The 27,406-nt window shown below is 49.3% G+C and overlaps 3 protein-coding genes across 5 annotated transcripts in view; 1 reads left to right on the top strand and 2 right to left on the bottom strand.

Moving 5' to 3' along the window:
- Window positions 1-15,691, bottom strand: part of LOC144136744 (solute carrier family 2, facilitated glucose transporter member 8-like) — a 40,708-nt gene extending 25,017 nt beyond the window's left edge. Inside the window, exon 1 of one of the 2 annotated variants that reach the window (XM_077669331.1) lies at window positions 15,627-15,691. The gene's annotated coding sequence lies outside the window, so the exon portion shown is untranslated. The remainder of the gene's footprint in view (window positions 1-15,626) is intronic. The other variant, XM_077669333.1, reaches the window with a different exon arrangement.
- On the bottom strand, window positions 1,212-17,247 carry LOC144136746 (uncharacterized). Its single transcript, XM_077669337.1, has 4 exons — window positions 16,738-17,247; window positions 7,212-7,580; window positions 6,094-6,208; window positions 1,212-5,032 (listed from the first exon to the last, which is right to left on the bottom strand). The coding sequence occupies exons 2-4, from the start codon at window positions 7,528-7,530 to the stop codon at window positions 4,318-4,320; spliced, it is 1,149 nt and encodes a 382-aa protein (XP_077525463.1). The 5' UTR covers window positions 7,531-7,580; window positions 16,738-17,247; the 3' UTR covers window positions 1,212-4,317.
- The window catches only part of LOC144136745 (nonsense-mediated mRNA decay factor SMG9), a 39,123-nt gene continuing 27,627 nt past the window's right edge, over window positions 15,911-27,406 (top strand). Inside the window, exons 1-2 of one of the 2 annotated variants that reach the window (XM_077669335.1) lie at window positions 15,911-16,123; window positions 16,265-16,357. In XM_077669335.1, coding sequence (XP_077525461.1) covers window positions 16,070-16,123; window positions 16,265-16,357 — 147 coding nt within the window. In that variant the 5' untranslated portion in view covers window positions 15,911-16,069. The remainder of the gene's footprint in view (window positions 16,124-16,264; window positions 16,358-27,406) is intronic. The other variant, XM_077669336.1, reaches the window with a different exon arrangement.

Consider the following 27,406-nt stretch of genomic DNA (forward strand, 5'->3'; position numbering starts at 1 on the left):
CGTGATTGGTCACGTGACGAAGTTCCACTCGGCCAGCTGTAGCTATCGCAGAGATAAACCACTGCCATTTTTTTCCTTCGTTGTCGTTCACGGAGCACAAGTACGGCTGTGTGCACGCTAAACTGCGCAGCTCCATGTCTCGTACAGCGCTGTGAGAGTGAAAGAGTAAGGCAATACATATCCTTCTGTTCGTCTTAGGCCTAGCTGCGTTCGAAACGAGCTGCAGACCGAAGTATCCCATCTCTTGTGCGAAGCGCTCATGCGTCGGTTCTGTGCTAAAGTTGCCCACAAGCGCTAGCGAGTCGTTCACGTACGGCTGAAGACAGCACCGAACGAAGCGCACAACCTCGTTGACGGGTGCAGCTGGCGAGGAGCAAGCGCAAGCCACAGCCATACCTTCAATCACGCACACAGCACACATTTCTGCAATGTTTCACGGGCACTGTTCATCTGACGCCGATGCTGTTTGGTATCGGCGCCAATCGCTTTAACCGCTCGGCAGCGCACGACAGGCTCTATCTTCACTGTGGCAACGACGCCTTTCAGGCTACTTAGGACGACGGCAATCGAGGACTTCGTCGGCCATAGCACAAGCAGAAATACAGTTGGCGCGTGCGGCGAAACCAACTGCTCCTCTTATCTCAAACATCGTAACCTCACTATATATATACAACCATATCATACTGTAGTACATTTAACATGTGAGGCGTGATGGCTCTGGGGTTGCGCCAGCTCTGGCGAGTTACGTGCATCGCGCCTAGTCTGGCTCCCACTGTCGTACGGTCCTTTTTTCCGTCTTATCTCAGCCATCATCTTCTTGCAAACTCGGCTCAGGGTGTGTCCCGTAAAACAGCTCTCGCCATGAAAGCAGTGCAGTCTCTATGTCTGTCATCACAAGTTGTCCTATCCGTTTTTGGGGTCTGTTTCATGTGCTCTGTTCCCGCCAAGAATTGTAGTTGCTCTCTTGAGCCGAGACTGGATACATTTTAACCCTGTGCCAACGTTCTGCACATATATTCTCGAAAGGGCTGTCATATAGTACATCAGCAGTCGCTATTCAGATTTGTTCGCCAGCGTTTTGTACTCATGTGGGCTAGTACAAGCGGATGGGCTCCGTCATTTAATTGTGAACATCTCGCTCAGTGACTGATTCTACCTTTCCCAGATCTTCTCAATTAAGCAGCGAAAGGCTGCACGGAGACGCCGCTGGTAAGTCAAATGACTCCCGCCCTTCCCGCAAATACGTAGAAAAGCATTCAGCACTGTTTGCTTCTGGAAGTAGTGAACTTTATTGAATCGTAAAAGGTGAGCTGCACTCCAGGTGGCATTGGCTTACAAGGCTGCACAAAACAGCACAGCTTAACAGCCCGTGGACGTGCAACTGCGGCGTAGCACGGCTTATTTACAACAGGTACATGTCACATTCTTAATATAACTTTATTTAACTGGTCCTCAACCTCCAATACAGTAAGGACTTATTACATCACCAGCATGTATACTTTGCATAACGCTCGCCCAGCTATCACCAGTATGCGCGTATTGTACACCTACACACATTTTTTTGCATAGTGCATCGGCAAGCATACGACGAGCCGCGCAAGTGAGGTATATATTGTGGCTATAAATATAGGAATGAGAAGTGCATTGTGACTAAAGGGTAATCTCGCTTGTCCTGCAGAGTGAGCCCAGGCGGTAATGCAGGCGCACTATCCTCACTGCAGTAAAAAGCAAACAGGCCGTCCGCGTCGTCCATTCTACAGACAGTTCAAATTTTGCCACCAAACTGCAGAACAGCGGAAAGTTGACTGCCGAACATTTTAAATGCTCGAGGAAGTAAATTTCGATGTGTGAAAAACTCAAGAATCTGTTCGTCTTCTGGTACCGTTCGAGTAGCGATAAAGCTTCTAATGGTATAAAGTACAAGCAACTGACCGCTAGTAGACACTCGAAGGCCGAGATGCTTGGGCCAGAGAGAAGCACGTGCACGGGAAGTGCGCCAAGGACGTGAAGTCCACTCCAGCTAAGTAGTCTCACACCTCGCAACATGGCGCTTAACTTTCCACCACATAGCTGTTTTGCACACCGCCAGATGGCGCTAGTATACCAGACACTAGGGCCGCTAGGGTGCCTCGATGCAAGCGTAGAGTACGCCTGCGACAAACCACGTAAAGAGGCCAGTTTCGAGAAAAGCTAGACATTCTTACAGTTGGTGCAGGAGTATTGGTGATTGGTCGTCATCTCAGGTGCAAAAAAAAAAAGCGTGTGGAATGAAGGCCAAAGGCTAAGTTACATTTACAATGACGCCAAATGTGCAGATATATTACGAAAGTGAAGACATATACAGCTCATGCATTCGCGATTCATGCCTCGCCTGTTCTGTGCTCTGCACTCTCCACGAAGCCATCGAGCTCGAATGAAAGTGCTATTAGGCCTCCAAGTTCGAAGCCGCGGCAACGATTTTTGAGCAGTTCCTTTTATAGCTACGCGGCACCAGACCGCGAATCCAATGTATGCTTGACAGGTTTTGAGCCGAACGTCGTTTGCCACTGTACTGTTCTACCCTAGTTAACCAATTAGTAAAAGCAATACCTCCACGATTCGATTTACAATAGAAACACAGGAAATGGCTACGTGTTAGCTCACTATGCCAAGAACGAGGCGAACGGCCGTCTGTTGCTAGCATTACCACATCGCAAATTACAAAACATCACGAAAGATCTCTCGACAAATCTAATGAAACTCGAATACACAGTTGGCTACATCGCCATGTGGTTACAGCTGCTCAGAATTCCGCGCTCGACAACAGCGCGTGCGAGGATCGACGCCATACACGTCTATAAAAGCGCGCGCATATTCAAGGCACTGAATATGCTATGAACATTGAGGCTCTGATTTTAGTCTATGAGCGTATGCAGCACTTTAAAGTATACCTTTCGCGTAAGGCAATAAGAGAGGTGCAGACGTCATATTCTCAACGACCGCTGCTGCTAAATGCAAAACCTACAAATTCCGCCCCCATCACCATGCTTCTACTTCCATTTTAACCCGTGCGTCATAAAAACACAACACGTCTGTGCACAAACACCACTGCATAAACGTGCCATGTTCATAGAGGTACTGTAGAAAAAAAAAAGGCGCTCCTGCATCAAATACACATTCAGAAAATGCCTTTTCTGCGCTCTCCTGGGTAGTGGCGGCAGGTTAGGCGGCGACTCCACAGGTGCAATGCCAGGCGAGTCAGCTGCAGAGCCGGCAGACGCCGCTCGCGGCACTCGGAGTCTCATCTTTGGGCAAAGTATGAGCGCACGGTCCTTTATGCTTCGCCCATCAACAGGAATTCGGGATAGCGCCCAGCCAAAGCCGCTAAGCCTAGCGGCCTATCACGCTTCAGTGGGAGGCACTGGTCATTCTTTTTCTTACGTCACGTGTGATGTCAACGCGCCATTTTCTAATGTTCAAAGTCATGCGACACGTAGTGGCAACCGAGGGAAATAGAAGCGCGTGTCCCGAAAGCCTGGTAATGATAAGCAAATGAATAAAAAGAAGCTGGCTACGGAGTTAACGACATCACGCGACCTCAGTTTAAGAACCAGCGATGTGTGTTCACCCAGAGATCTTTTCAGAATGGTTAGCTTCCGACTGCTGGCATGTCCCAGAAATTAAGACAATTTGTAAAGTTCATTATACCAAACAAAATAAAAACAGAGACCTCGACTCAGTTCCGACCTCTACACCACGACGTACCCTGATCCCTCCGCGCTAAGGCTGACACAAGTCCTACAGAGTTCACTGAAGCCGTGATGGGGCTATAGATATATACTCTAGTTGCGCACAGCCTACTAGTCCAAACCACTCCTCTGGCGTCGTCCGTTTCTTTACTGAAAAAAACTTGCCTAGAAAAATGATCTGGAACGTCCTGTGTGCCAAACCCAGCTGGAGTTGTACGCGTAAAATCGTCCGAAAAGGCAGACAGTGAGATCACACAGTGCCTGCAGCTACGCAAAAATAACGGCCAGCTTTTACGCCGAAAACGGCAATGCGGCAACACAAAATGTAGCAGCCAAGGTTATTACAGAACCACAAACGCAGTTCAGCTGCAGCGGAATCTTAAATAATGGGCACTTTCAAAGTTGGTTCTCACTAGTTTCGGAATCAGCCCAATGATATATCACCAGCAGAAGGCCTGGGTCACAGCTCTGCAATATCAGCAGGTAAAATTAATAAGAAAGAGGCACATCTTCGCTTTGCAAGACACGGACTGGACACGAACAAGACAACTAGGCAACATTTCCTCTGTGTCGTTCCTCTTCGCTGGGGTCATTCCGACATCTTCTTGATCTGCAGCGCCAACTTTCTGCGCTTGATCTTCTCTGTGTGAACACGAGACTTGACGGCCCTCGTGACGCTGTCTCGGACAGCCTGCGCCGCAGAGGCCACGGCCTGGTACGCCCTGGCTTGTTCTCGGGCGGCCCTGATCTGTTCCATGAGAAGCGTCTTCCGCAGGGTCGCCAACTCGTCGTCGACACCGTCCTCGTCGCAACGGTTGCCAGCATCCTCGCCATCTCCACTGGCCGCTGGGACCCTAAGCGGCTGACGGCGCGCCGCACTGGCAGGAACTTGCGGTGGCGGCAACGCCTGCGCCGGGGTGCCCTGTGTCTGTGGCGCGCTTCCGACGGGTCGACGTCCAGAGCCGACTTGGGGGCACGTCGCCTGCCGGGGCTCCAACGGCTTGTTGGAAGTCGGCCGCTCGTACACAATGCCTAGAGTCTCAGCGACGTCGTCCGGCTCGTCTTCTTCGAACCGGGTGGAGGACCCGCGTTCATCGTCGTCACGCTCTCGCTTCACTGTGCTGCTCGTTGCTTCGATGGCGGGGCGCGTGGTTCCCAGTGCATCCGGCACCGACCTTGATGCGGCGCCTGAGGCGCGGGCGCTCGTCTTCCAGAACCACTCCGGCACACTGGAGTCCAGTGCCTGGATGAGAGTCTCGTCCTCGGACGACCCGTGGCAGTTGTCTTGGCTTCCGTCGACGTCCCTGTGGGGTAAATCGCATTACCTGACATTCAAGGACACGGCGACTACGAAAACAGAAATATGGCTGAACAGAGAGTACTGGCGCAAAATGCTCGCAATAAAATATGTCATCAGGTGCCCGAGTGTGAGCACATATGCAGGTCACGCTTATGCTATTTGTAATTATTCGCTTCTAAGACACAGCTGTGCACATTACATGAATATGTTTTGAATGCGCTGTGAACTCCCATTAAAATGAACTTTAAGACATTCTCGGATGTAGCGAAAAGAATGTGACAATATCTGGCTGCTTTTCCATGGGCTCACTGCGAAGAATGCCGCTTAGTACGAAGCGTTCCAAGTTTCCTCTGTTAAGATCAAGTTTCGCACCGGCCGCAAAACCACGCCAACTCCGAGCAACGGTGCTTGCGGAAATCCCGCGTGGATCGCTCGAAGCAAGCCAGAAGGAAAAAAGAAAACGAAACATTTCCAAAACAGGTGACGAGCGCGCCGTCACGCTCGTCACCAGAAAGAAAGAGGGAAAAAAAACGATCTCGGCTTCACTTTATTTTTTTGTGCGCGTGATCTTGAAGCTTGCATCACGCTGCTAGCCAGCAGAGCCCCCTGAAAGCTCTAGAAGCACAAGGGCAGCAAAATAAGGAATAAAAAAACAAAAAAGGCAATCCACTGCAGAAAAATGAAGACAAGAGACAGTGAAAAAAAAATTAGACCATAGCCGATGTGACAAGAAGTAGACTCGCCAAGCCCTCACTCCTGAGCTCACTTTATTAGCATGAAATAAGTACTCTGGTTGAGCCATGCAACAGATGGGCAACTGTTCACACACCCTGGGACACTTCTGATGCAACAAACAAAATTTCAGGGTCCCATAGAGTTTGTCTCTGACAGTCTAGTAATCTCTTTTGTAAATAACTCACAAATGCTGCATAATATCAACAGCATTGTGCATTCAATAATCTTGTCTTTTATGAGTACCATTAGCAGTTGTAATGTCCAGATGCTAACATTTACCATGAATGAAAATCAAGTAAGCACAATATTAGAGCTGTAATGCACACATACCCTGAGATGTCAGGACCAGCACCATCAAGGAAGTCCGAGTACGAGCAGTCATCGCCAATAACATCTAGAATAGTTCTCTCCACAAGTGACAAGTCCAAGGCACGTCCATTCTCTCCTGAATATGAAGATGAGGACCAAACGGACATCATTGTTTCATACACGGAAACAAAAAAGCATTGTCAGAAACAATTCAAGACTAAACCTGAAGGTAACCGAAGAAGATCACTTGATCTAGTTCAGTGGTTGGATCCATTTCTTTATAACAGAAAATGTAATAAAAAGTAATTTTGACTAATAATGTTTTAAATTTAATACCGTGCACATGTGTGCTTCTAGACATTTTTGACAACTGTTGTTTATAGTAGCAAGTGCTTATCTTAGACGCTTTTCTTCATACCACATACAACTGCTTGAAACACAACATAAGCAAACAGCAAATGTGAAAAATTCTGAGGCAGAAAACATGCAACACATTCCCTGCACACATCAGTTAGTACAGACAAAATATATAGATGTTTATGAGGTTTAATGGACAGCACATAGCTTCTTTCAGAGAGCTGATTTACAGCGGGTCCTGAATGCCTGCCTACTAACCAAAACATTGCTTTAAACTGTTTATAAGCACACAAGTTAGGATTCTTCCATCGACTGAAATCGTAACACATAAGCTGCAAGGATTAGAAATAAGAAGCACTTGAGCTCATACTTAATATTTCAAATATTAAATTGCCACAAAGCTTTGCAAAATTTTTAGTTGCTGGCAGTGTTGGAATGAACAAACATTGCAAAGCGTTGTGGCAGTATACTGCACCCATTAAAAACTAAGTACCTTATGCTAAAACCGAATATCCATAGGGTTTTGAAATTAAAAAAATATTGGGTTTGTCTGACCTCACACATTAAGGCAAGAAAGCAATAGCTCTGGACCTTTGTTAACACTCTGCTCTTTTATTCCTCCTCTCCGTAGAGTAGCTGCAGTGCACATTATTTTGCTCAAAAAATAGCATTATGACAAAACATTATGATGGATTAACAATTTTTAATTTTCGCGCCGTTTTCACTCGTGTGAACACAGCCCGCCCTGCTTCGAATGCACCGGTTCTTCGGGGCTGACTCACCTGGGCGACCGCGGTGCTCGCCGCGGTTGTGCGCGTTCACGCGGTGTTTGCACCGCTGCACCAGGTTGCTCCACTGCTTCTTGATCTCGGGCAAGGTGCGCGTGTGCGAGCCGTTGCCCGCGTTCAGTGCCTGCTGCACAGCGGTCCAGGCCGAGCGCTTGGCGCGCAGCGTCAGCGCGGGGCCCAGCTTGCCGCGGATGACGTCGATGCGCTCGCCGATCTCTTGCACCAGCCGCAGCCGCTCGTCCTCGGTCCAGTTGGGCCGCTTCAGCCGGTTCGCGTACACGGCCATCTCCGCGGCGCCCGACGACGTGTCCATGAGCTACAACGAGCCTCGCGCCCGGGACCAGGACCGCGACTCGACCCGAGCTGGAAATCGCGGGGGCACCACGGTGTAAGGACGCCACAGGCCTTCGCCAGATGGCTCCCCAGTCGGGAGCTGCTGCCATAGCAACTAGGATGCCTCCGCGAGGCACCCTAGGGCTGCCACTGCTCCTAGAGTGCCTCTATCGAGAGCCACCCTAGGGCCGCCATGTTGCAGTGTGCCGATGCCCAGAACGGCCCAGGACCGAAACTACGCACCTTCTCTCTCCGCGCTTTAGAGCTTGACAACCTGCGCTCCGTAACTGCTCAAGTATTACTGAAGAAGGCGTACAGACGCCACAGCTTCGGCACTCACCACACGATAGTAACAGCACTCAAGACAACGATAAAAGCGGACCCACATTGTGTTCGTGGCTGGATATCCACCGTGGAAGATATGGGCCCGCAAGGCCGTCTTCGCAATGAGGTAACCAGTGCCACACCACAAAAGACAGATACTAACAGCCTATTCGCACGAGCCCCTGGCGTCTGCGCCGTACTGAGTTTAGTAAAGCTCGCGGAGAGGAAAAGGCGCTTGGATCTGGCATACGGCACAGGTCAACATGGCGGAGTGACCAGGGGTCTGGATCAAGCCTATACAGGTGAAGACACTCGCTTGCGGCCGGTGACCAGCATGTTCTCAGTTTCCGTAAGGGAAGAAAGGCTCCACCGTAATACTAAATGCGCAAGAAAACTGCTTTTCAGGTATGTCAGTGACACAAATTTGTCCTTTTTGTTTCCTTTTTTGGTCGGAGGCAGGCTGCTGTTACACGCCGACTGTACATAACCCTAATTTCTGCTAGCAGTTCGCACTAAGCGCCCTCCTTTTGAAATGCGTGCAATGATACCTTTTGTTTTCTATTCTCTTTAGCATTTTGAGAAGCAGTGTCTTCACCCGTGCGTCTTACACCGTGCACGGAGTCGCGAAAGGCAAACGCGCCGAGAGCTCCGCCGGCGGATTAATGGGCAACTCACGCAGGGACGGTCGCAAATCTATGGCATCTTTTCAACTTTATTTGCTGAAAACAAGAGGAAAGGGGGCGTGGTCCATGAATAAAAAAAATCACAGCTAAAATAAAGGCGTAGGTGAGGGTTATCCATGCTGCCGGATCGCGCTTCAGCACGAATCCTATCGCCTTAGACAGACAAATTTATACCCTGCCACATGGCAAATTTAATGTCATTCCCATCGAATGACAATAGCACCTAATGCCATTAATCGGCTGCTACATGGGAATATTTAATGTCATTAGGTTGGAATGACATTCGCCATCGAATGAGTTTGGGGAACTCATTCGCATTCGTTCTCGAACCGAATATGTACTGTGGACACCAGATACGCAGCAGAAACAAGCGACGCAAAAAAAAAAAAATAGCATGCGCACTGTCAAAGATAGAAGTTGTGTTTATTTAGTTCTGCTAAAGAAATATTAATTTTTGTGCGAACCTCTTGACACTAGAAGCTATCGTGGATAGTTGTTACTCTCGGTCCCAGCAGCAGCCAACGGCAGCGGCCGACCACGAAGCAGGGCCTTTCCCGCGACCGCCGATCATTTTGGGTTGCGTGTTCCTTGTTGGTTGGCGTTTCATGTTCGTTTAGGTCGCAAGTACTTAAAGATGTAACTGAGCACTTCACCGTTTGGAAGTCATTTGCACGCTCCGCGCGCCGCCGCGCCAGCCATTTTGTTTATTTACGTTTATCAAATTTGTGGTTGACTTTGTACTTGGCTTGGCTTTTTATGGCTAAAGTGCTGTAGAATTGCCGGAAATAATATTTTAAGCTTATATTATTGTACAGAAATGTTCTCACCCGCTTTTGAAGCACGACATAACAATTTCAAACATCTTTTATGCGCGCTGATGTCATTCAATTGTACAATTTTTTTCACTGATCGTCACTGCCATCATTTTCGATTGACATTATTTTTTACCGTGTAGCACCGAAAGAGACCGAATGACATTAGATGCATCGTATGACATTCGGTTGGAATGATATTAAGTTTGCCGTGTGGCAGGGGTATCTTCCAGCTGCTAAACTGCCGGCCTTAAGCAACAGAAAGTCAAGCAGGAATTCCCACAGCGCGCCGATAAGATTCTCACATCAGATGAGCAAAACTTGCGCTTGCTTGTAGTGAAACATCATTCCTCAATTCTCTACGTGCGATCAAGATATTCTTCAATGACCTTAGTCACTGATGATTCGTTCCAATTCGCAGAGCTGCATGTTTTTTGTGCAAGCTTCCAGGAAAACTTATACACAAAGCACTAACATGTGTCGGTGATATGACTTTATTGTTCTCAGAGACCCATCTGCGGATCAAAATGTATGGTATGTAAACGGAAGACGTACACAGGGCAGCATATTCAAAGGACCATAAAAATTATGTGGAAATTATTGTTGGCGTTCGCCGCGCAGCAAATTACACACGAGCAAGCAGCTGTTCCCGCGTTCAAGAAGCGCGTAGAGCATGTCGGTCGAAGACAATACAAATACGTGAAATGTGACAACATTCGCATCAGTCCAACGTAACGCGCATAATATCGGACCAAAGCGAAATTTTTTTCTTTTTATGATTTACGCGATAATATATGGACCAACAGCACTTCTATGCCCGTGTGAAACTTCGGACCGACGTGGTGGGAAAGCGAAAGGTCGGACTTATAATGAGCTCATAATCACTGCGAACGTAATGAAATCATGAACTTAACTGCATGAACAGCCCAAAAGACAGCGGTATGCACGCGTGAACGATGCGCTTAAAGCAAGATAGCTGTACAGTTGAACCTCGTTACAACAAAATCGAAGCGGCCCCGCTATTTCTTCGTTATAGACGTTGCTTCGTTATAGCGGTACCCGACCTTGGTTGCAACTTTAGCATGCCAACGACCTTACCTGGCACTGTGTACGCCGACGGCAGCGTACCCGGCGTTTAGTATGCCAGCGGTGTCCTTTGCGGGTGCATTTACCGCACGCAACGAGCGCCCACCACGCGGCCAAATATACGCGCACCAACCGAGTATGAAAACCTCGCCAACGCACAAGAAACGAGTCTCGGACGAATAAAGTCGTAGAGGAGAGGGAGAGACTTATTCCGAATACTTAGCTCTGTTTTCTAGGTGATGAAGACGACACGGGCCGCTGTAAAAGACGGAGCGTACGTAGCGGCGATTTCTTCGCAAGTATCCGTAACGGTTGGCTTCGCCGCGCAGCTCACTTGCACTTGCGTCACACTTCACCGCATGACAGGAATGTCTTGTGGAGAATGCATATGCCAGACCAAAGACAATGACTACGGCCGCCCTCTGGTCAACGGAAATTGTTTTCTGCGGCTTGGCCCCATGAAATCAGTGGGACGTCGACACCATCAAGCACACCAAGCGTATTGCCAAACGGTTTTAACCATGCGACCATACTGCTAAAACGGAGACAAAAGTACACTTGGGACCGGAGAAGCCGGGCACGATCGCGGTGGGTCGTGTTGGAGGTTGGAGAACCTTGGCAAATCTGTCGAGGACCAAAACAAGTCAAGTGTGGCAGGGGCCGGCAGAAAGTTAGGTGGGTGGATGAGATTAAGAAGTTTGCAGGAGTAAGGTAGCCGCAGCTAGGACAGGACAGGACAGGGTAAATTGGAGAAATATGAAAGAGGCCTTTGTCCTGCAGTGGGTGTAGTCAGGCTGATGGTTATTGTGATGTCTGCATTACGAACGACGAGGTTAAGAGGCAAAATACCGGGGAATTTGAATGCACTTTCTTCATATGTAAAAAAGTAATCTAAAATTCGATGGAAAATCGTCTGGTCCCGATGAAGCATTCTAACAAGGTGAAGACTGGGTCCTTGACAAAGTAACAGATGAAAATGGTGTTTCAGGTTCCATACAGAACCCTTGTTCACAATAAGACTTCTGCGGAAAAAGGGGCTCCCGATATCTATGTGATATCTACTGTCAGCCATTTGCTTCTTCATTCTTGGTGTATCTGCTACAAAACCAGTCTTTTGGACTTTTATAACCTCTGAAGAACATGATAAAATTTCATAGAGATAAATAAACTATACAACAGAATATAAAAAAAATGACGCCATACTGAACAGTACACATATAAACTGCTGTGTGCTGAGGAGCTCAAACTCAGACCAATATCGTGATCTGAGCAGTAAGAGAATCCAGGCTGAGGTACAGACTGTGATTTGAATCGAGCCTGAGCTTGGACTCAAATTGTATTCAGAGTCGTGATGAGTCGCTTTGAGTAAGCCCCTAAGTCTAATGAGTCTGTGATCTGAGTTTGAACAAGCCCTTGACCTTGAGTGAGCCCGTGCTGCTGATTCAGTACACGAGTCCACAACACCTATCAAGAGCTATCTAACTGGTCGGAGACAACGCATGGTAATCACTGAGCATATCTCTCCTATTAAAGAGGTACTCATTGTTCAGCTGCAGAAGTCAGTCCTTGGACCCATCCTTTTAGTGCGAAAGAACTAATCCGGTGGTTCAGAGCCTAGCAATATCACGTATTGCCAATGTATGTCCGCATAGCAAAAAGAAGCACGAAAAAGAAATCACATCAATATACATGACTGGGAGTCGAACCAGTGGCAGCGCAAACAGATCAGCTTCAAAGGCAGCAGCCGAACACGTCTCGATTGCCGATCGCCACAGCCGAACATGCTTCATGTTAAACTGCACTGCAATCTCGCACTGTGCATTGCAGAGCGTTGTCTTCATCAACTTCCATCTGCTCTGTCCGGCGGCACTGCCTGCCTACCATCGTCATATACACAGCACTCTGTAGTATTTTTCTTTGTATGTAAATGACTTTACTGCAATCTGAAGTTATTCCGGAGCGCTAATGTATGCAGATTATTGCACTCTCATCTTAATTGGCTATACAATAGATGAATTGCAATTGAAAATAAAGAAGGAACTTTAAAAAGTATTAGCATGGTTTACCACGAATCAGCTTACCCTAAACATTAAAAAAGCCAAGTATATCATGCTTCATTCTAGTAGAAAAGAATTAAATTATGACCCGTTAGTTTTACGTTTAGCAGATGCAAGACTGGAACAGGTGTCATGCTTCAATTACCTGGGCGTCATCTTTAAAACAGACATGCAGTGGAAAAACCAAACACGTAGAGTATGTTGAAAACTTGCTTATGCTTGTTACTTGTCGCAAAAGGCTAACGAGCGCTTTAGTTTCCATACCCTGCATATTCTTTATTTTGCTTCTCTGCACAGCTTAGGTACTGTACAGAATCTTGCTGTAACAGATATAAGACTTATCTAGATCCAGTTATCTTGATGCATGCGAAAAAAAAAAAAAAAGATAAGTGCCCAAACCTCCCCCAAGGGCTGGTATGCCCTTGCGACGTCAGCGATCAGAGGTTGGCAGACCAGCAAGCAGTTCGCAAAAGAAACGAAAAAAATTTGTTTAAAGAATATTGTGACGAAGAAAACGAAGTTGGCAGTGGCCCGAGATGGAGCGCTCGCGCTTGGCCAGTGGCCATTAAATCATCTCATTGCCATCGATCATAGTGTCTCCTTCTTCGGCTGGCCGCCACGTAACATTTGGTGGAGGTTTGGAGTTCATCCCCATCCTGGTCCGGGAGCTTCGGCACATGCGGGAGCCGTGGTCGTCAGCCATGAGTTCTTGGTCTGCGTCGCCCGGCCATGCCCCGGCCTTTCAGACCCGAGCACGATCTCGCCGTTCTTCCCCCGGCCCGCCCACCGCCCAGACCACTCAACACGATGAACTGAACCTGACTCAAGGACCTGACCCCATCGACCAGAGACGCTGCCCACACGTGACGACACCGTTCCCCTGCCCATGCCATTCGGTGCATCCTGGGGCCCCGGCCGTCGGCTCCTGGTGACCTACGGCCAGGAAGCTTCGCGGGCCAGGAATCATTCAGCCATCTTCATCGTGGCAGCCAGCACCTCACCACTTTCTGCTTCCTGTCTCGCCATCCTCTGAAGCCCGTCACCACTTCGCGCGTCTCTTTGTCACCGATTGGGACGATTGCTCGGTGGCCCCGAGTAGTGTGACGAAGAAGACAAAGTTGGCAGTGGCCCGAGACGGAGCGCTCGTGCTAGGCCAGTGGCCATTAAATCATCTCATTGCCATCGATCATCGTGTCTCCTTCTTAGGCTGGCCACCACGTAACAATATCTAACTCTCAGAATCAAGTGAAACTTGGGGAATCGTAATTTAACGTGTTGAGAATTAAATGCAATAAGCAGGGTATGCACAAAAATAGGCTGTCATGGCCTCTTTAATGATGCAAAGTGAATGCATTGTTTTTCTGGCATATCATTTTTGTGGAAGTGGCACGGCTAAAGCCGTAATAAACATCAAAATAATTTTATTAGTCGGTACCTTTATTATTGCTGACTTGCATGGTCGATTTAAAAGCTTGATAAGAGCATACAGCAGAGACCACAGGATATAAAGAGTAGAAACAGACAAAAATACACAGAACCACAAAAACTTTGGTCTATGATCCATAAGGAAGCTCCAAATTGTTTGTGATTTAATGAGTAGTAGTATGAAACCATCAATGCAAAACCAGATGAGTGGAAAAAGGAGAGGTGTCATAATGGCCCCCTTCGAGCTCCTAAAAAGCCCAATAGTTTTTTTTCCGTTCACATCAGAATATTCCTTTAGATGTATGCAACTTGGGCATATAAGACATTCAGTGCTCAGGCAACTGAGCACAGAAGAGTTGTGTTGAGAGCAAGTGAAGGTGAGTTGTGAGCCTTACCGAGTTTGAGTTTATGAGTTCGAATGAGCCCGAGTCTGTGCGAGTCTAAAAGTGCCCCTAAACTTATGAAGGGCGAGCACTGGTGATTTCACCAAGGCATAGACGTTTTCACTGCTTACAACTTGATTTGAGTGCACGTGCATGTTGGACTGTGCTACGCATGCATGGTAGATGCTTGTATGAGCACCACCAATCAGAACGCTGCTGGCACAGCCCCGTGGAAATATGGCTGCGCCCAAAAAGGCAGATGTGAAAAGGTCTACATCATGCAGAAATCTTTAATGTCATTAGCTGCTTTTCGCCGCTTTCCTGAAGCACAAGCAGAAAGAATTGTTGCCTTCCCTACTGCCATTTGCTACATTTTTTTTTTGTTTTGCTCTCCTGAAGCATAAGCAAAAAGAATTGTGCAATGAAATGTTTTCTTTAATTAGAAACGGATTATTTGTCAAAGTAAAAAGGGTAACAAATAAGCTATTGTTAAATACGCGCTGCAGTATTTACTAGGCCTCGAATGCTTCACGTGAAACCTTCCTGGAAAAGCCTCTCGTCATAGTAGACGCACCACAAACGGCATTCTTGGATAGCGACAAACTCAAAGCTTTTCAGGCCTGAACGGTACAGCATATCGCAGCCACCGAAGAAATTTCGAATAACGCGTTCGACAAACCGCTCATCATGTCTCGGGGACTTTCGTCTAACTTTCTGCGCTGCCTGTGGGCAGGCACTTCCGCCAGAGATCGTATCCGAATCTCAGTATTATATGTCTGCTCTTACGCTTGTAACAAGATGGGAACAGACTAGAAAAAAAATTCTCAAAGAGCAGTATATGACCTCTCACGACACTAGAAAGGTGCAGCTATAACACACTGTTTCCGCGTGCTACAATGTTCGTAGCACCTGAAGAATGTAATGAGTATCCGATGTCGCAAACGGCGTCGAGTTGCGTCGAGTACGTCAAACACTCCGACAGACGTGAGCGCACGGAAATGCAGGCACGTACGCCGCATGCGATCACAAAAGAGTCCCGCTAGCAATTGCTTTTGTTGACGAGAAGAAAGGGAATGAACAGTTCGAAACAGCCAAGAGATCTCCAGTCACCTTCCAACACAGCTCGCGCAGCTGCTTTTCGCTCTTTTACGATAATTTGACGCTGCCCGTCATCAGACAAGGCGCAGGCTTTCTTTTCAAGACCATCTCTTTGCGGCGTAATGTTTTCGCGGGAAACTGCACACCGATTTTCGACTAGGCAAACAACTCCGTGTTATGAGAGGAAAATTAGGAAAATTAATCACACCTTTCTTTGATGACAGAGCGCTGGTGCTGCTTTGTTTCTGCTGCGTCCCCTCGTTTCGCCAGTTTCGCTACCAGCGAAACTAGTTTGGCGGCGCTGTCTTTTAGGAACTGCTTTTACCGTTCTCATGCATTCGCAACATAAAACGTAAGTGTTTAAAACTTTTTGTAGCTTTTTCTGTCTAAAAACTTTCAATCAGCCTTTGAGTTTAGTTATTACATTTGCCTTAAAACTTTGACCATATTAGACGAACAGTGCTTCAGTAGTCCGGCCACACTGCTCTGTTTAGCTTCTGTTTCTTTTTTTTAAGAAGTTTCGGCGGTTTCGGCATGATGTATGAGCTTGCTAAGAGGCTCTAATTGACGAAGCCGGCTGTAATTTCATTATTGGTTGCGGTGCAGATCTACTCTTCAAGTCAGTTCTTTATTCTTAAGTCATAGAGCGATATGGCGGACCCGTACGACCGCGGTTACTACAAAAAGCGGCCTTACGTTCCCAAGGCAAGGAACGCGTTTTCTTGGTTTCACGTCGTGTGTTTTTCGGCATGCACTGGCGCGTCGTTTCTCTCTGTTCTGTACTACTTTATTTTATTGCTCATTAATAGCTCCTATGGCTTAAAACTTCACTCCTGTCTCCTATAGTTTCAGGAACGGGAGCGTGAACGCGAACAGGAACCAGACTCGAGTCAGCAACAGATCAAGCCGGTGGTCATTCTTGCTAAACATCCTGACAGGGTGAGCTGGCCTGTTTCTCAGCGTTGTTTTGGCTGTTTATTCAGGAGATACATAAACAGGGCGCTTGGACACAAAACGATATGCACGCACGATCCTTCTGGCACGTTGTTAAAAAAAATTATGCAAACGATCTGAACTCGCGCGTTTGCTGCTTTCAACTACCGCAAGCAGTGCCCACGACAATGCGAAGAGCAGGAGTGGAAAAAGCAGCGCAACTGCTGTGATATAAAATGCGCAAAGTACCGCTTTTACTTGGCACGGAGAAACAGCGGACTGCGCATCTCATCAGTAGGCGAACTTTTCACCGTTGGCAATTCGCTGACCCATGCTTCGTCGTTCTCTTGACGAGAATTGGCATTTTCTCGAAGCTGAACACTTACTTGTCGTTGTGCCGTAACTAGCTGGCCCATCGCTGCCGTTGCCGGCTTCTTGACAGAGCGCCATGGCGACTCGTAGCCCGTGGAGAACCTGTTTAGAGCTGGGCGCCTGAGCAGCTGTTTGTGAAAGCGACCCTGCGCCGTTCTGCATTCGCCGTCACGTAGTACTGCCGAAGGCGGCGTCAGCGTCTTCTTCTGCTCCGGTCTGACCAGGCCCCGCATCATTAAGTATCATCGCACCGTGGCCGCCGCCGGCTTTTGCGTTTCTCTCTCCGTCACGATCGAGCCACCGTCGCGGCTGGCTTCGGCGGTGCAGCACGTGGCCGAGCGCGGGCCAACGTCCTGGTGCTTGTTCTTGTGCCACTAAGTGGGACACGCTTCGGCGCCGCTAGCATTGAGCGGAGCGCCCAAAAACGCTGACGAGATGGACGCAGGCGTCAGGTTCGCGCGCCCTTGCGGCCACAAATAGTGGAAAGATGATGAGAAGCAAAAAGAAAAAATGAAAGACATTGAAAAAGGTAGAGAATAATTGAGCTGGCAAATTGCACAGGTGACCTCTCAATTGGCAGAGGACAAATCTAGTTGTGTTCCCCACCTACTCTGTTTCCATGAGATGTGTTGGTTGGTTTATTGGGTTTAACGTCCCAAAGCGACTCAGGCTGCGAGGGACACTGTAGTGCAGGGCACCGGAAATTTCAACCACCTGGGGCTATTTGAAGTGCACTGACATCGCACAGTACACGGGCCTCTAGAATTTCGCCTCCATCAAAATTCGACCGCCGTGGCCGTGATCGAACCCATGTCTTTCGGGTCAGCAGCCGAGCACCACAACCGCTGAGCCACCGCGGCGGCTTCCATGACATGTGTTGTGTTTCTAGTAATGCACTGATCAGACTTATAGTTACCAGTCATTAGGTAAAGGCGTGTACAGTGTTTGTCAAAAGTATACAGCCCTATGGGTCTGCTTCTGAGCCCAGCAGCGCGGCTCTTCTTGAATACTCAAGGACCGGAATCTCACGAAGTCAGGAGGTACTTAAGTCCTCAACCCTCCCAAGCTTAGAACTGTAAGATGTGCTTAAGAGCCCCACTACGTGGCTTGGAAGCAAACTCCTTGGGCTGTATATTTTTGACAAAGACTGTACAATGGCATACTGTCAATTGGGAGGGAAAATGTGTTACGTGATTTGCATGTATAGTTAGTGCAGCCTTTGTTGAGTATGCAGAATACTAGGTTTGCATCTGGGCTGTGTGGTTTGACTAGAGAAGTTGCATTGCCAGTAGTCCAGATCCCCTGACAATGAGGGAAATAATCATTATCACTTCTCAAGAGTATACAATGTAGACATAAACCCAGTAGGCCTGTACTGGGTACAACATTGGGGGAAAAAAAATTTGGCAGAGATACTTTAGACTGCTTACGTGTGCGAATGCGAAAGCATGTCGTGGACACAAGATGTAGACATTTGGTTATGGTTTGTGAACTGAATTTATTTCAGGCAATGTCTCTATTAAAAAAATAGAATTTTTTTTTCGAAGTATGACACCACTCATACACACACGTGTATATGACACCACCCAGAAAGGCTGTACGAGGAATTGTTGCATTACATTCTTTATACGAAAGCCTGTGAAGACATACAATTGAAGGTTCATATGTTGTCGGTGCTAATCCCTGTTGCAAGCTAGCCTTCAACTTGACTAACGGATGTAATCTATATGCGACAACAATTGCTATGACACCACCCAGAATGCTGTACGACAAATGGTTGCATCACACTTTTGGTACAAGCCGCCGCGGTGGCTGAGTGGTTATGACGCTCAGCTGCCGGCCCGAAAGACGCGGGTTCGATCCCGGCTGCGGCGGTCGAATTTCGATGCACGCGAAATTCTAGAGGCCCATGTGCTGTGCGATGTCAGTGCACGTAAAAGAACCCCGTGTGGTCGAAATTTCCGGAGCCCTTCATGAACTACGGCGTCCCTCATAGCCTGAGTCGCTTTTGGACGTTAAATCCCCCATAAACCATAAAAACACTTTTGGTACAAATGTCTGGAAAACTCTCGCTACATGGAGGTTGGCCAGTGGAAGGTATATATAGATGAATGGCACGCACGTATAAGATTGTCTGAAGTGACGATGCTCAGCTTTCTTTGAGTGTCATATGGCCTTTTGATGACACCCTATTTTTCTTGCCATCGCTCGGATTTTCTGTACCATCTGCAAGTACATACATGGACACGCGTGCATGTACATGCCGCCGGCTTTTTCTTGTAATTGGACTAGTAATGCTTTCTCATAAAAACTCCAGAATGAGTGAGCACCGACCAGAGTGCGTCGCTTTGTGACTTGGTGGCCCAACTGTCTGCTGTCGAGACCATGCTTAGCGCGTTCCCTTTTTTGGTCGCTGGGGTGGTTGTCTGACAGCGTCCATGATATGGCCTTCTGTTCCCCCAGCACTATGTGAAAAGCAATGTTGTGTCAGCACATCACTGCTCTGCATTAGATAAGTGAGCTCTGATTATCCGATTACGGAGGGATGCAGCAAATCTAGAGTGGCATGCGCTCAAACACATGCCAGATTCTTGACTCGTTGAGACTGTCGCTTCTCACACAGGTCCCAGCAAACAGAAAGCTGATGCACGGGCATGCGTGAATGCAACCCCTGCAAGCGCAAAATAGGAGTGCCTAGTGGGGTCTTGATAGCAAAGCACTGAGTTGGCTGGTGTTGTAGTGCACTGATACAATTCAGGCAGCTCTCGTACGTCCTGGATACTTTTGTCCCACTAGTCTTTAATCACATTTGCACAGCATGTAGACTTTACATTAGAAGCTTCCACCTTTTGCAATTTACACAAACTCAGAAGTGCTGATGCAGGAAGCTACATACTGGTTGTTGCACTTGTGCCTGAATTTTGTTTTTTCTGTACAGTGCTTCTGGGAAAATTTTGCTACCTGTGTGCTCATCATCATCATCAGCATAACTACACCCACTACAGGAGAAAGGCCTCTCTTATATATCTCCCTAACCCTATCTTATGCTATCTTCATCCACCTTATCCCCGCAGGCTTCCTAATCTCATCCTCCCACCTGACTTTCTGTTGACCCCTGCTATGCTTGCCATCTTTTGGAATCATTGGTTATCATATGAAATCAAATCTTTATTCAACATCATTGATACTGGGGGGCACAGTCAAAAAGCCAGTTAGTGGTGTTGCAAAAGGGTTGCAAGCCCCAAGGGTAGCGTTGGCCTGGCGGCCTGGGGCAAAGCTGGAAACATCCGAAGGTGCCGGCAAAGGATGAGTCGACTGGCAACAGAACAACTTGTTTATTCTGGCATCTCAAAAGAGCAGCCGGTCAGGGCGACCACGTTACTCGAAGGGCGAAATCGAAGTCTCTCCTTGGTGTCCGGCGCAGCTGTCTTTTATACCCTCGGAGTCGAGGGCAAGAAGGAACGGCTTGGGAAGAGGCGTCCGATACGGCGACGCTTGAACATGTCCAGACGTGACGGGCGCGTCCGCCAGGCCGGCGCCGGTCAGACCTCCTCGCTTCCCAGTTGGGGAGCTCCTCTCCCCGGCTGCCGCGCTTTGACAAGCGTGGGCAAAACATGCACACACACACACACGCACGCACGACGACACGTGGCACTGAAACCTGCCTGGACGCGCTTGGCGGGAGGCGTTGCGGCAGCGATGAACGAAGCCGCGGCATCCGTTGCATCCGCGCCGGCTATACCGCGCGTCGTAGGCGAGACGTAACAGACCGCCCCGCCGGGAGAAGGAGATCCCGATGGTCAGGGGACTGCATCCGCTGTCCAGAGGGATGTCGCTCGATGATGCTCGTAATCGAAACCGATCGTCCCTCGACGTTGCTTGAGCGCAGCGCACAGAGAAGGCCTCGTTCTCGGGTTCAGGATCACATAGGACACTGCAAAGTCACTTCGGGAGAGTTGCCAATTTTTGTGCTCGTTCCCAGCAAGCGTTAGAACTACGCCGAAACGCAACCGCTCAGTCAGCAAGCACGAGACAACCCTCACTAAGCTCTGCCAGGCTCTTTCCCCTTTTATACTACTGCCTAGTTCCTTACAGTAGTCAAGCAGCACTCAGAACGCGTCCACAAATTGGAAAATTGCACTAGAAAGCACATAATCACTTTGAAACACTAAACAAAAGCAATATGTTAAAAATCCTGCCTCAGGAAGAAAACATCAGTAACCAACAACTTTGAGGCGGATTCCTACGTTAGGGGCTTCGACTTAAGCCATCGGCGTTACCGTTGAGACTCCCCTTTTTGTAACGCACCTCAAAGGAATATTGTTGCAAAGCGAGGCTCCAGCGCAGGAGGCGGCCATTTTTGGGAGATATGGTCTGCAGCCATTGGAGAGGGCAGTGATCCGTCTCAATGATAAACCTCGAGCCGGCTAGGTAGCATGACAATTTCTGAACGGCCCACACGAGACACGCACACTCTTTCTCAGTGGCGCTGTACGCCTGCTCACGACAGGTCAGCTTACGACTAGCATACAGGACGGGGTGTTCCACTTCTCCATTGTCCCTTTGGCACAGTACAACGCCCATGCCTCGCTCACTAGCATCGCACTGAACAACGAACCCTTTTGTGTAGTCTGGCGATCGTAGCACAGGCTGGCTTGTTAGGGCGCTCTTTAAGGCGCTAAAAGCTCTTTCCTTTGTCTCGCTCCAGACGACTGTTTGGGGCTCTGTTTTTCTTAGAGCATCCGTCAGGGGAGCCGCGATATCGGAGTACCTGGGGATGTACCTCTGATAGTAGCCGGCGACACCTAAGAACGACCGAATATCGGTCTTCGTGCGCGGTTGCGGGAAGTCTCGCACAGCGGCCACCTTTATTTCAGAGGGGCGGCGACGACCCTGTCCAATCACGTGACCGAGGTAGACAACCTCGGCCTGTGCTAATTGGCACTTGGGAGCCTTTACTGTCAAGCCCGCTTCGCGCAGGCGGGTTAGCACTGCCCGCAAGTGTGCCATATGCTCAGACCAGGATGCGGAGAATATCGCTACGTCGTCTAAATACGGTAAAGCGAATTCTTCCTGTCCCCGCAACACTTTGTCCATGAGGCTTGAAAAGCAGTATGGCGCATTCTTCAAACCAAAACTCAAAACTTTAGGACGGAATGTTCCCATTGGTGAAATGAACGCCGCATACCTACTAGCCTCTTCTGTAAGTGGAACCTGCCAATAACCCCTGACAAGATCTAGGGTGGAAATAAACTGAGCGCTACTAACTTTCTCAAGGCGCTCCTCGATGTTAGGGATCGGATAAATTTGATCCTTAGTAATGGAATTAAGCCTGCGGTAGTCGACGCAAGGACGAGGTTCCTTGCCCGGTACCTCAACTAAAATCAAAGGGGAGGTATAATCACTCTCACCCGCCTCAATAACTCCGAGCTGTAGCATTTTCTTTACCTCAGCCTCCATAATATCGCGCTGGCGGGGTGACACCCGGTACGCCTTGGATCGTACTGGCTCTGGGGAGGTAAGTTCTATATCATGAGTAAGGACAGAAGTCCTACCAGGCCTCTCAGAGAACTGACCTTGAAACTCTTGTAAGAGTTGGTGTAGTTCGGTTTTCTGCTCAGCTGACAGCGGTGCTTTAATGATTAAGTCACTAATGACCTGATCAGTGTCTTCCCTGTTCGTCACTGAGCCTAGTCCCGGAAGCTCGACCGGAAGCTCTTCTAACTTTCCCTTGTCGGGCATTTCCTCTCCAGTACCTGGTGCCTTCAACGCTACAGGCTCAATTTTATCCAGTTCTGACGTGCTCGGAATATCAGCTTGCTGCGCCTCCGACCCTTTCTCATTGTTCGACAACGTCGGCCCCGCAACTACCGCCTTTGCAGCGAGCTCCCGAACTCTCGATCTGGTTAAGGCCTGAACGCTAGCCTCACCAAACAAAAGCCCCTTCTCGCGCAGGAGGTGATCGGACCTGTTCGAAAATAGGTACGGGTACTGGGGGGGCAGCCTAGATGACACTACGGCCTCCGTCTCAAGTGCTCCGAACGGTCCTTCAATAAGCACTTTTGCTACGGGCAGACACACGCTATGAGCTTCCACGGCTTGCTTGATCCATGCGCACTCGCCCATGAACATATCGGGTTCTACGTAAGAGGGGTGAACTACATCCATTGTAGCTGCGGAATCACGAAGCACTCGGCACTCTTTCCCGTTCACGAGGAAGTCTCGCATGTAAGGCTCGAGAAGCTTCATGTTCTCGTCAGTGCTACATAATGACAAACACACGACTTCTCTTTTTGTTTCTGGACACTGCGCCGAAAAGTGACCCGGCTTCTGGCACGTATAACACACGCGCGCTTGCCTCGCCTCGAACCGCTTTCTGCGTTCGGCTTCGGCTGCCGCCGTCTCCTTACGTTCGGTCGGACTGCTTTCACTCGCATCCGCACTACGTGTGTCCCCCCTTGCTCTCATGGGTGTGAACTTCGGCCTCTCAGACTTGGAGCCAAATTCACCCTTTTGACCGTCCTTAGCTCCGCGAGCCCGACGCGTCACAAACTCCTCGGCTAGCTCGGCGGCTTTAGCCACTGTACTAACGTCTGGCCTATCCAAGACCCAATGCCGCACGTTCTCAGGTAACCGACTATAAAACTGTTCCAGCCCGAAACACTGCAGAATTTTCTCGTGGTCACCAAACGCTTTCTCTTCTTTGAGCCACTCCTGCATGTTTGACATAAGCCTGTAGGCAAACTCTGTATATGACTCATTTCTGCCTTTTTCATTTTCCCGAAACTTCCGACGGAACGCCTCCGCTGACAGCCTGTACTTTTTTAGCAGACTCGATTTCACTTGGTCGAAATCCTCTGCCTCCTCTCTCTTCAAGCGAGCGACTACGTCGGCCGCCTCGCCGGGTAACAAAGTGAGCAAGCGCTGTGGCCACGTTTCCCGAGAGAACCCCTGCTTCTCGCACGTTCGCTCAAAGTTAACCAGGAACAAACCAATGTCCTCTCCAAGCTTAAACGGCCGCATCAGGTCAGTCATTTTGAACGATACCCGTTCTCCTGCACCGTGTGCCTGACTTCCATTACGAGCGCGTTCCATCTCTACCTCGAGACGCTTCATTTCTAAAGCGTGGTCGCGCTCTTCTTTCTCTTTTTGTTCTTTACGTTCGCGCTCGTCTTTCTCTTTTTGCTCTTTACGTTCGCGCTCGTTTTTCTCTTTTTCTTTTTGTTCCCTCTCCTCAATGGTCTCAAGGCATTCCGACAGCTCGTCATCCTCAGCCTCCAACTCAAGAATAGCCCTTAGCAGTTCTGGTTTTCTGAGTTTGTCTGAGACATCCAGACCCAACTCTCTTGCAAGCTCCAGCAATTTCGGTTTGCGCAACGACTTCAAATCCATGGCTGCTCCGAATGCTGCTTTCTCTACTGCCTACTATTGTCTTGCCGCAAACTAACCCGGCAGCAACGACAACACAATTACCAGCTCTGTTTCTGACACTAACAAAAGCCTGGCAAAACTCAGAAGAAGAAAGTCCCGCACTCACCAAACCTCGCAGCCACGAATTCAGCGCAGTCGTTCCGCTGCAGGCAACCAGTCATCACACAGGGCTCGTTGCACTGCTCCCGGATGGTCGTTGTGCTGCTCAGCATACAGTTGACCGCATATCTTCGCTGCTGGCCTCCGTTGTCGGGATCTCACCGCTGGCAACCAGTTGTTGCATTTGGGTTGCAAGCCCCAAGGGTAGCGTTGGCCTGGCGGCCTGGGGCAAAGCTGGAAACATCCGAAGGTGCCGGCAAAGGATGAGTCGACTGGCAACAGAACAACTTGTTTATTCTGGCATCTCAAAAGAGCAGCCGGTCAGGGCGACCACGTTACTCGAAGGGCGAAATCGAAGTCTCTCCTTGGCGTCCGGCGCAGCTGTCTTTTATACCCTCGGAGTCGAGGGCAAGAAGGAACGGCTTGGGAAGAGGCGTCCGATACGGCGACGCTTGAACATGTCCAGACGTGACGGGCGCGTCCGCCAGGCCGGCGCCGGTCAGACCTCCTCGCCTCCCAGTTGGGGAGCTCCTCTCCCCGGCTGCCGCGCTTTGACAAGCGTGGGCAAAACATGCACACACACACACACGCACGCACGACGACACGTGGCACTGAAACCTGCCTGGACGCGCTTGGCGGGAGGCGTTGCGGCAGCGATGAACGAAGCCGCGGCATCCGTTGCATCCGCGCCGGCTATACCGCGCGTCGTAGGCGAGACGTAACAGACCGCCCCGCCGGGAGAAGGAGATCCCGATGGTCAGGGGACTGCATCCGCTGTCCAGAGGGATGTCGCTCGATGATGCTCGTAATCGAAACCGATCGTCCCTCGACGTTGCTTGAGCGCAGCGCACAGAGAAGGCCTCGTTCTCGGGTTCAGGATCACATAGGACACTGCAAAGTCACTTCGGGAGAGTTGCCAATTTTTGTGCTCGTTCCCAGCAAGCGTTAGAACTACGCCGAAACGCAACCGCTCAGTCAGCAAGCACGAGACAACCCTCACTAAGCTCTGCCAGGCTCTTTCCCCTTTTATACTACTGCCTAGTTCCTTACAGTAGTCAAGCAGCACTCAGAACGCGTCCACAAATTGGAAAATTGCACTAGAAAGCACATAATCACTTTGAAACACTAAACAAAAGCAATATGTTAAAAATCCTGCCTCAGGAAGAAAACATCAGTAACCAACAACTTTGAGGCGGATTCCTACGTTAGGGGCTTCGACTTAAGCCATCGGCGTTACCGTTGAGACTCCCCTTTTTGTAACGCACCTCAAAGGAATATTGTTGCAAAGCGAGGCTCCAGCGCAGGAGGCGGCCATTTTTGGGAGATATGGTCTGCAGCCATTGGAGAGGGCAGTGATCCGTCTCAATGATAAACCTCGAGCCGGCTAGGTAGCATGACAATTTCTGAACGGCCCACACGAGACACGCACACTCTTTCTCAGTGGCGCTGTACGCCTGCTCACGACAGGTCAGCTTACGACTAGCATACAGGACGGGGTGTTCCACTTCTCCATTGTCCCTTTGGCACAGTACAACGCCCATGCCTCGCTCACTAGCATCGCACTGAACAACGAACCCTTTTGTGTAGTCTGGCGATCGTAGCACAGGCTGGCTTGTTAGGGCGCTCTTTAAGGCGCTAAAAGCTCTTTCCTTTGTCTCGCTCCAGACGACTGTTTGGGGCTCTGTTTTTCTTAGAGCATCCGTCAGGGGAGCCGCGATATCGGAGTACCTGGGGATGTACCTCTGATAGTAGCCGGCGACACCTAAGAACGACCGAATATCGGTCTTCGTGCGCGGTTGCGGGAAGTCTCGCACAGCGGCCACCTTTATTTCAGAGGGGCGGCGACGACCCTGTCCAATCACGTGACCGAGGTAGACAACCTCGGCCTGTGCTAATTGGCACTTGGGAGCCTTTACTGTCAAGCCCGCTTCGCGCAGGCGGGTTAGCACTGCCCGCAAGTGTGCCATATGCTCAGACCAGGATGCGGAGAATATCGCTACGTCGTCTAAATACGGTAAAGCGAATTCTTCCTGTCCCCGCAACACTTTGTCCATGAGGCTTGAAAAGCAGTATGGCGCATTCTTCAAACCAAAACTCAAAACTTTAGGACGGAATGTTCCCATTGGTGAAATGAACGCCGCATACCTACTAGCCTCTTCTGTAAGTGGAACCTGCCAATAACCCCTGACAAGATCTAGGGTGGAAATAAACTGAGCGCTACTAACTTTCTCAAGGCGCTCCTCGATGTTAGGGATCGGATAAATTTGATCCTTAGTAATGGAATTAAGCCTGCGGTAGTCGACGCAAGGACGAGGTTCCTTGCCCGGTACCTCAACTAAAATCAAAGGGGAGGTATAATCACTCTCACCCGCCTCAATAACTCCGAGCTGTAGCATTTTCTTTACCTCAGCCTCCATAATATCGCGCTGGCGGGGTGACACCCGGTACGCCTTGGATCGTACTGGCTCTGGGGAGGTAAGTTCTATATCATGAGTAAGGACAGAAGTCCTACCAGGCCTCTCAGAGAACTGACCTTGAAACTCTTGTAAGAGTTGGTGTAGTTCGGTTTTCTGCTCAGCTGACAGCGGTGCTTTAATGATTAAGTCACTAATGACCTGATCAGTGTCTTCCCTGTTCGTCACTGAGCCTAGTCCCGGAAGCTCGACCGGAAGCTCTTCTAACTTTCCCTTGTCGGGCATTTCCTCTCCAGTACCTGGTGCCTTCAACGCTACAGGCTCAATTTTATCCAGTTCTGACGTGCTCGGAATATCAGCTTGCTGCGCCTCCGACCCTTTCTCATTGTTCGACAACGTCGGCCCCGCAACTACCGCCTTTGCAGCGAGCTCCCGAACTCTCGATCTGGTTAAGGCCTGAACGCTAGCCTCACCAAACAAAAGCCCCTTCTCGCGCAGGAGGTGATCGGACCTGTTCGAAAATAGGTACGGGTACTGGGGGGGCAGCCTAGATGACACTACGGCCTCCGTCTCAAGTGCTCCGAACGGTCCTTCAATAAGCACTTTTGCTACGGGCAGACACACGCTATGAGCTTCCACGGCTTGCTTGATCCATGCGCACTCGCCCATGAACATATCGGGTTCTACGTAAGAGGGGTGAACTACATCCATTGTAGCTGCGGAATCACGAAGCACTCGG

The sequence above is a fragment of the Amblyomma americanum genome, chromosome 6 (assembly GCF_052857255.1).
Source record: "Amblyomma americanum isolate KBUSLIRL-KWMA chromosome 6, ASM5285725v1, whole genome shotgun sequence".
NCBI lineage: Eukaryota > Metazoa > Arthropoda > Arachnida > Ixodida > Ixodidae > Amblyomma > Amblyomma americanum.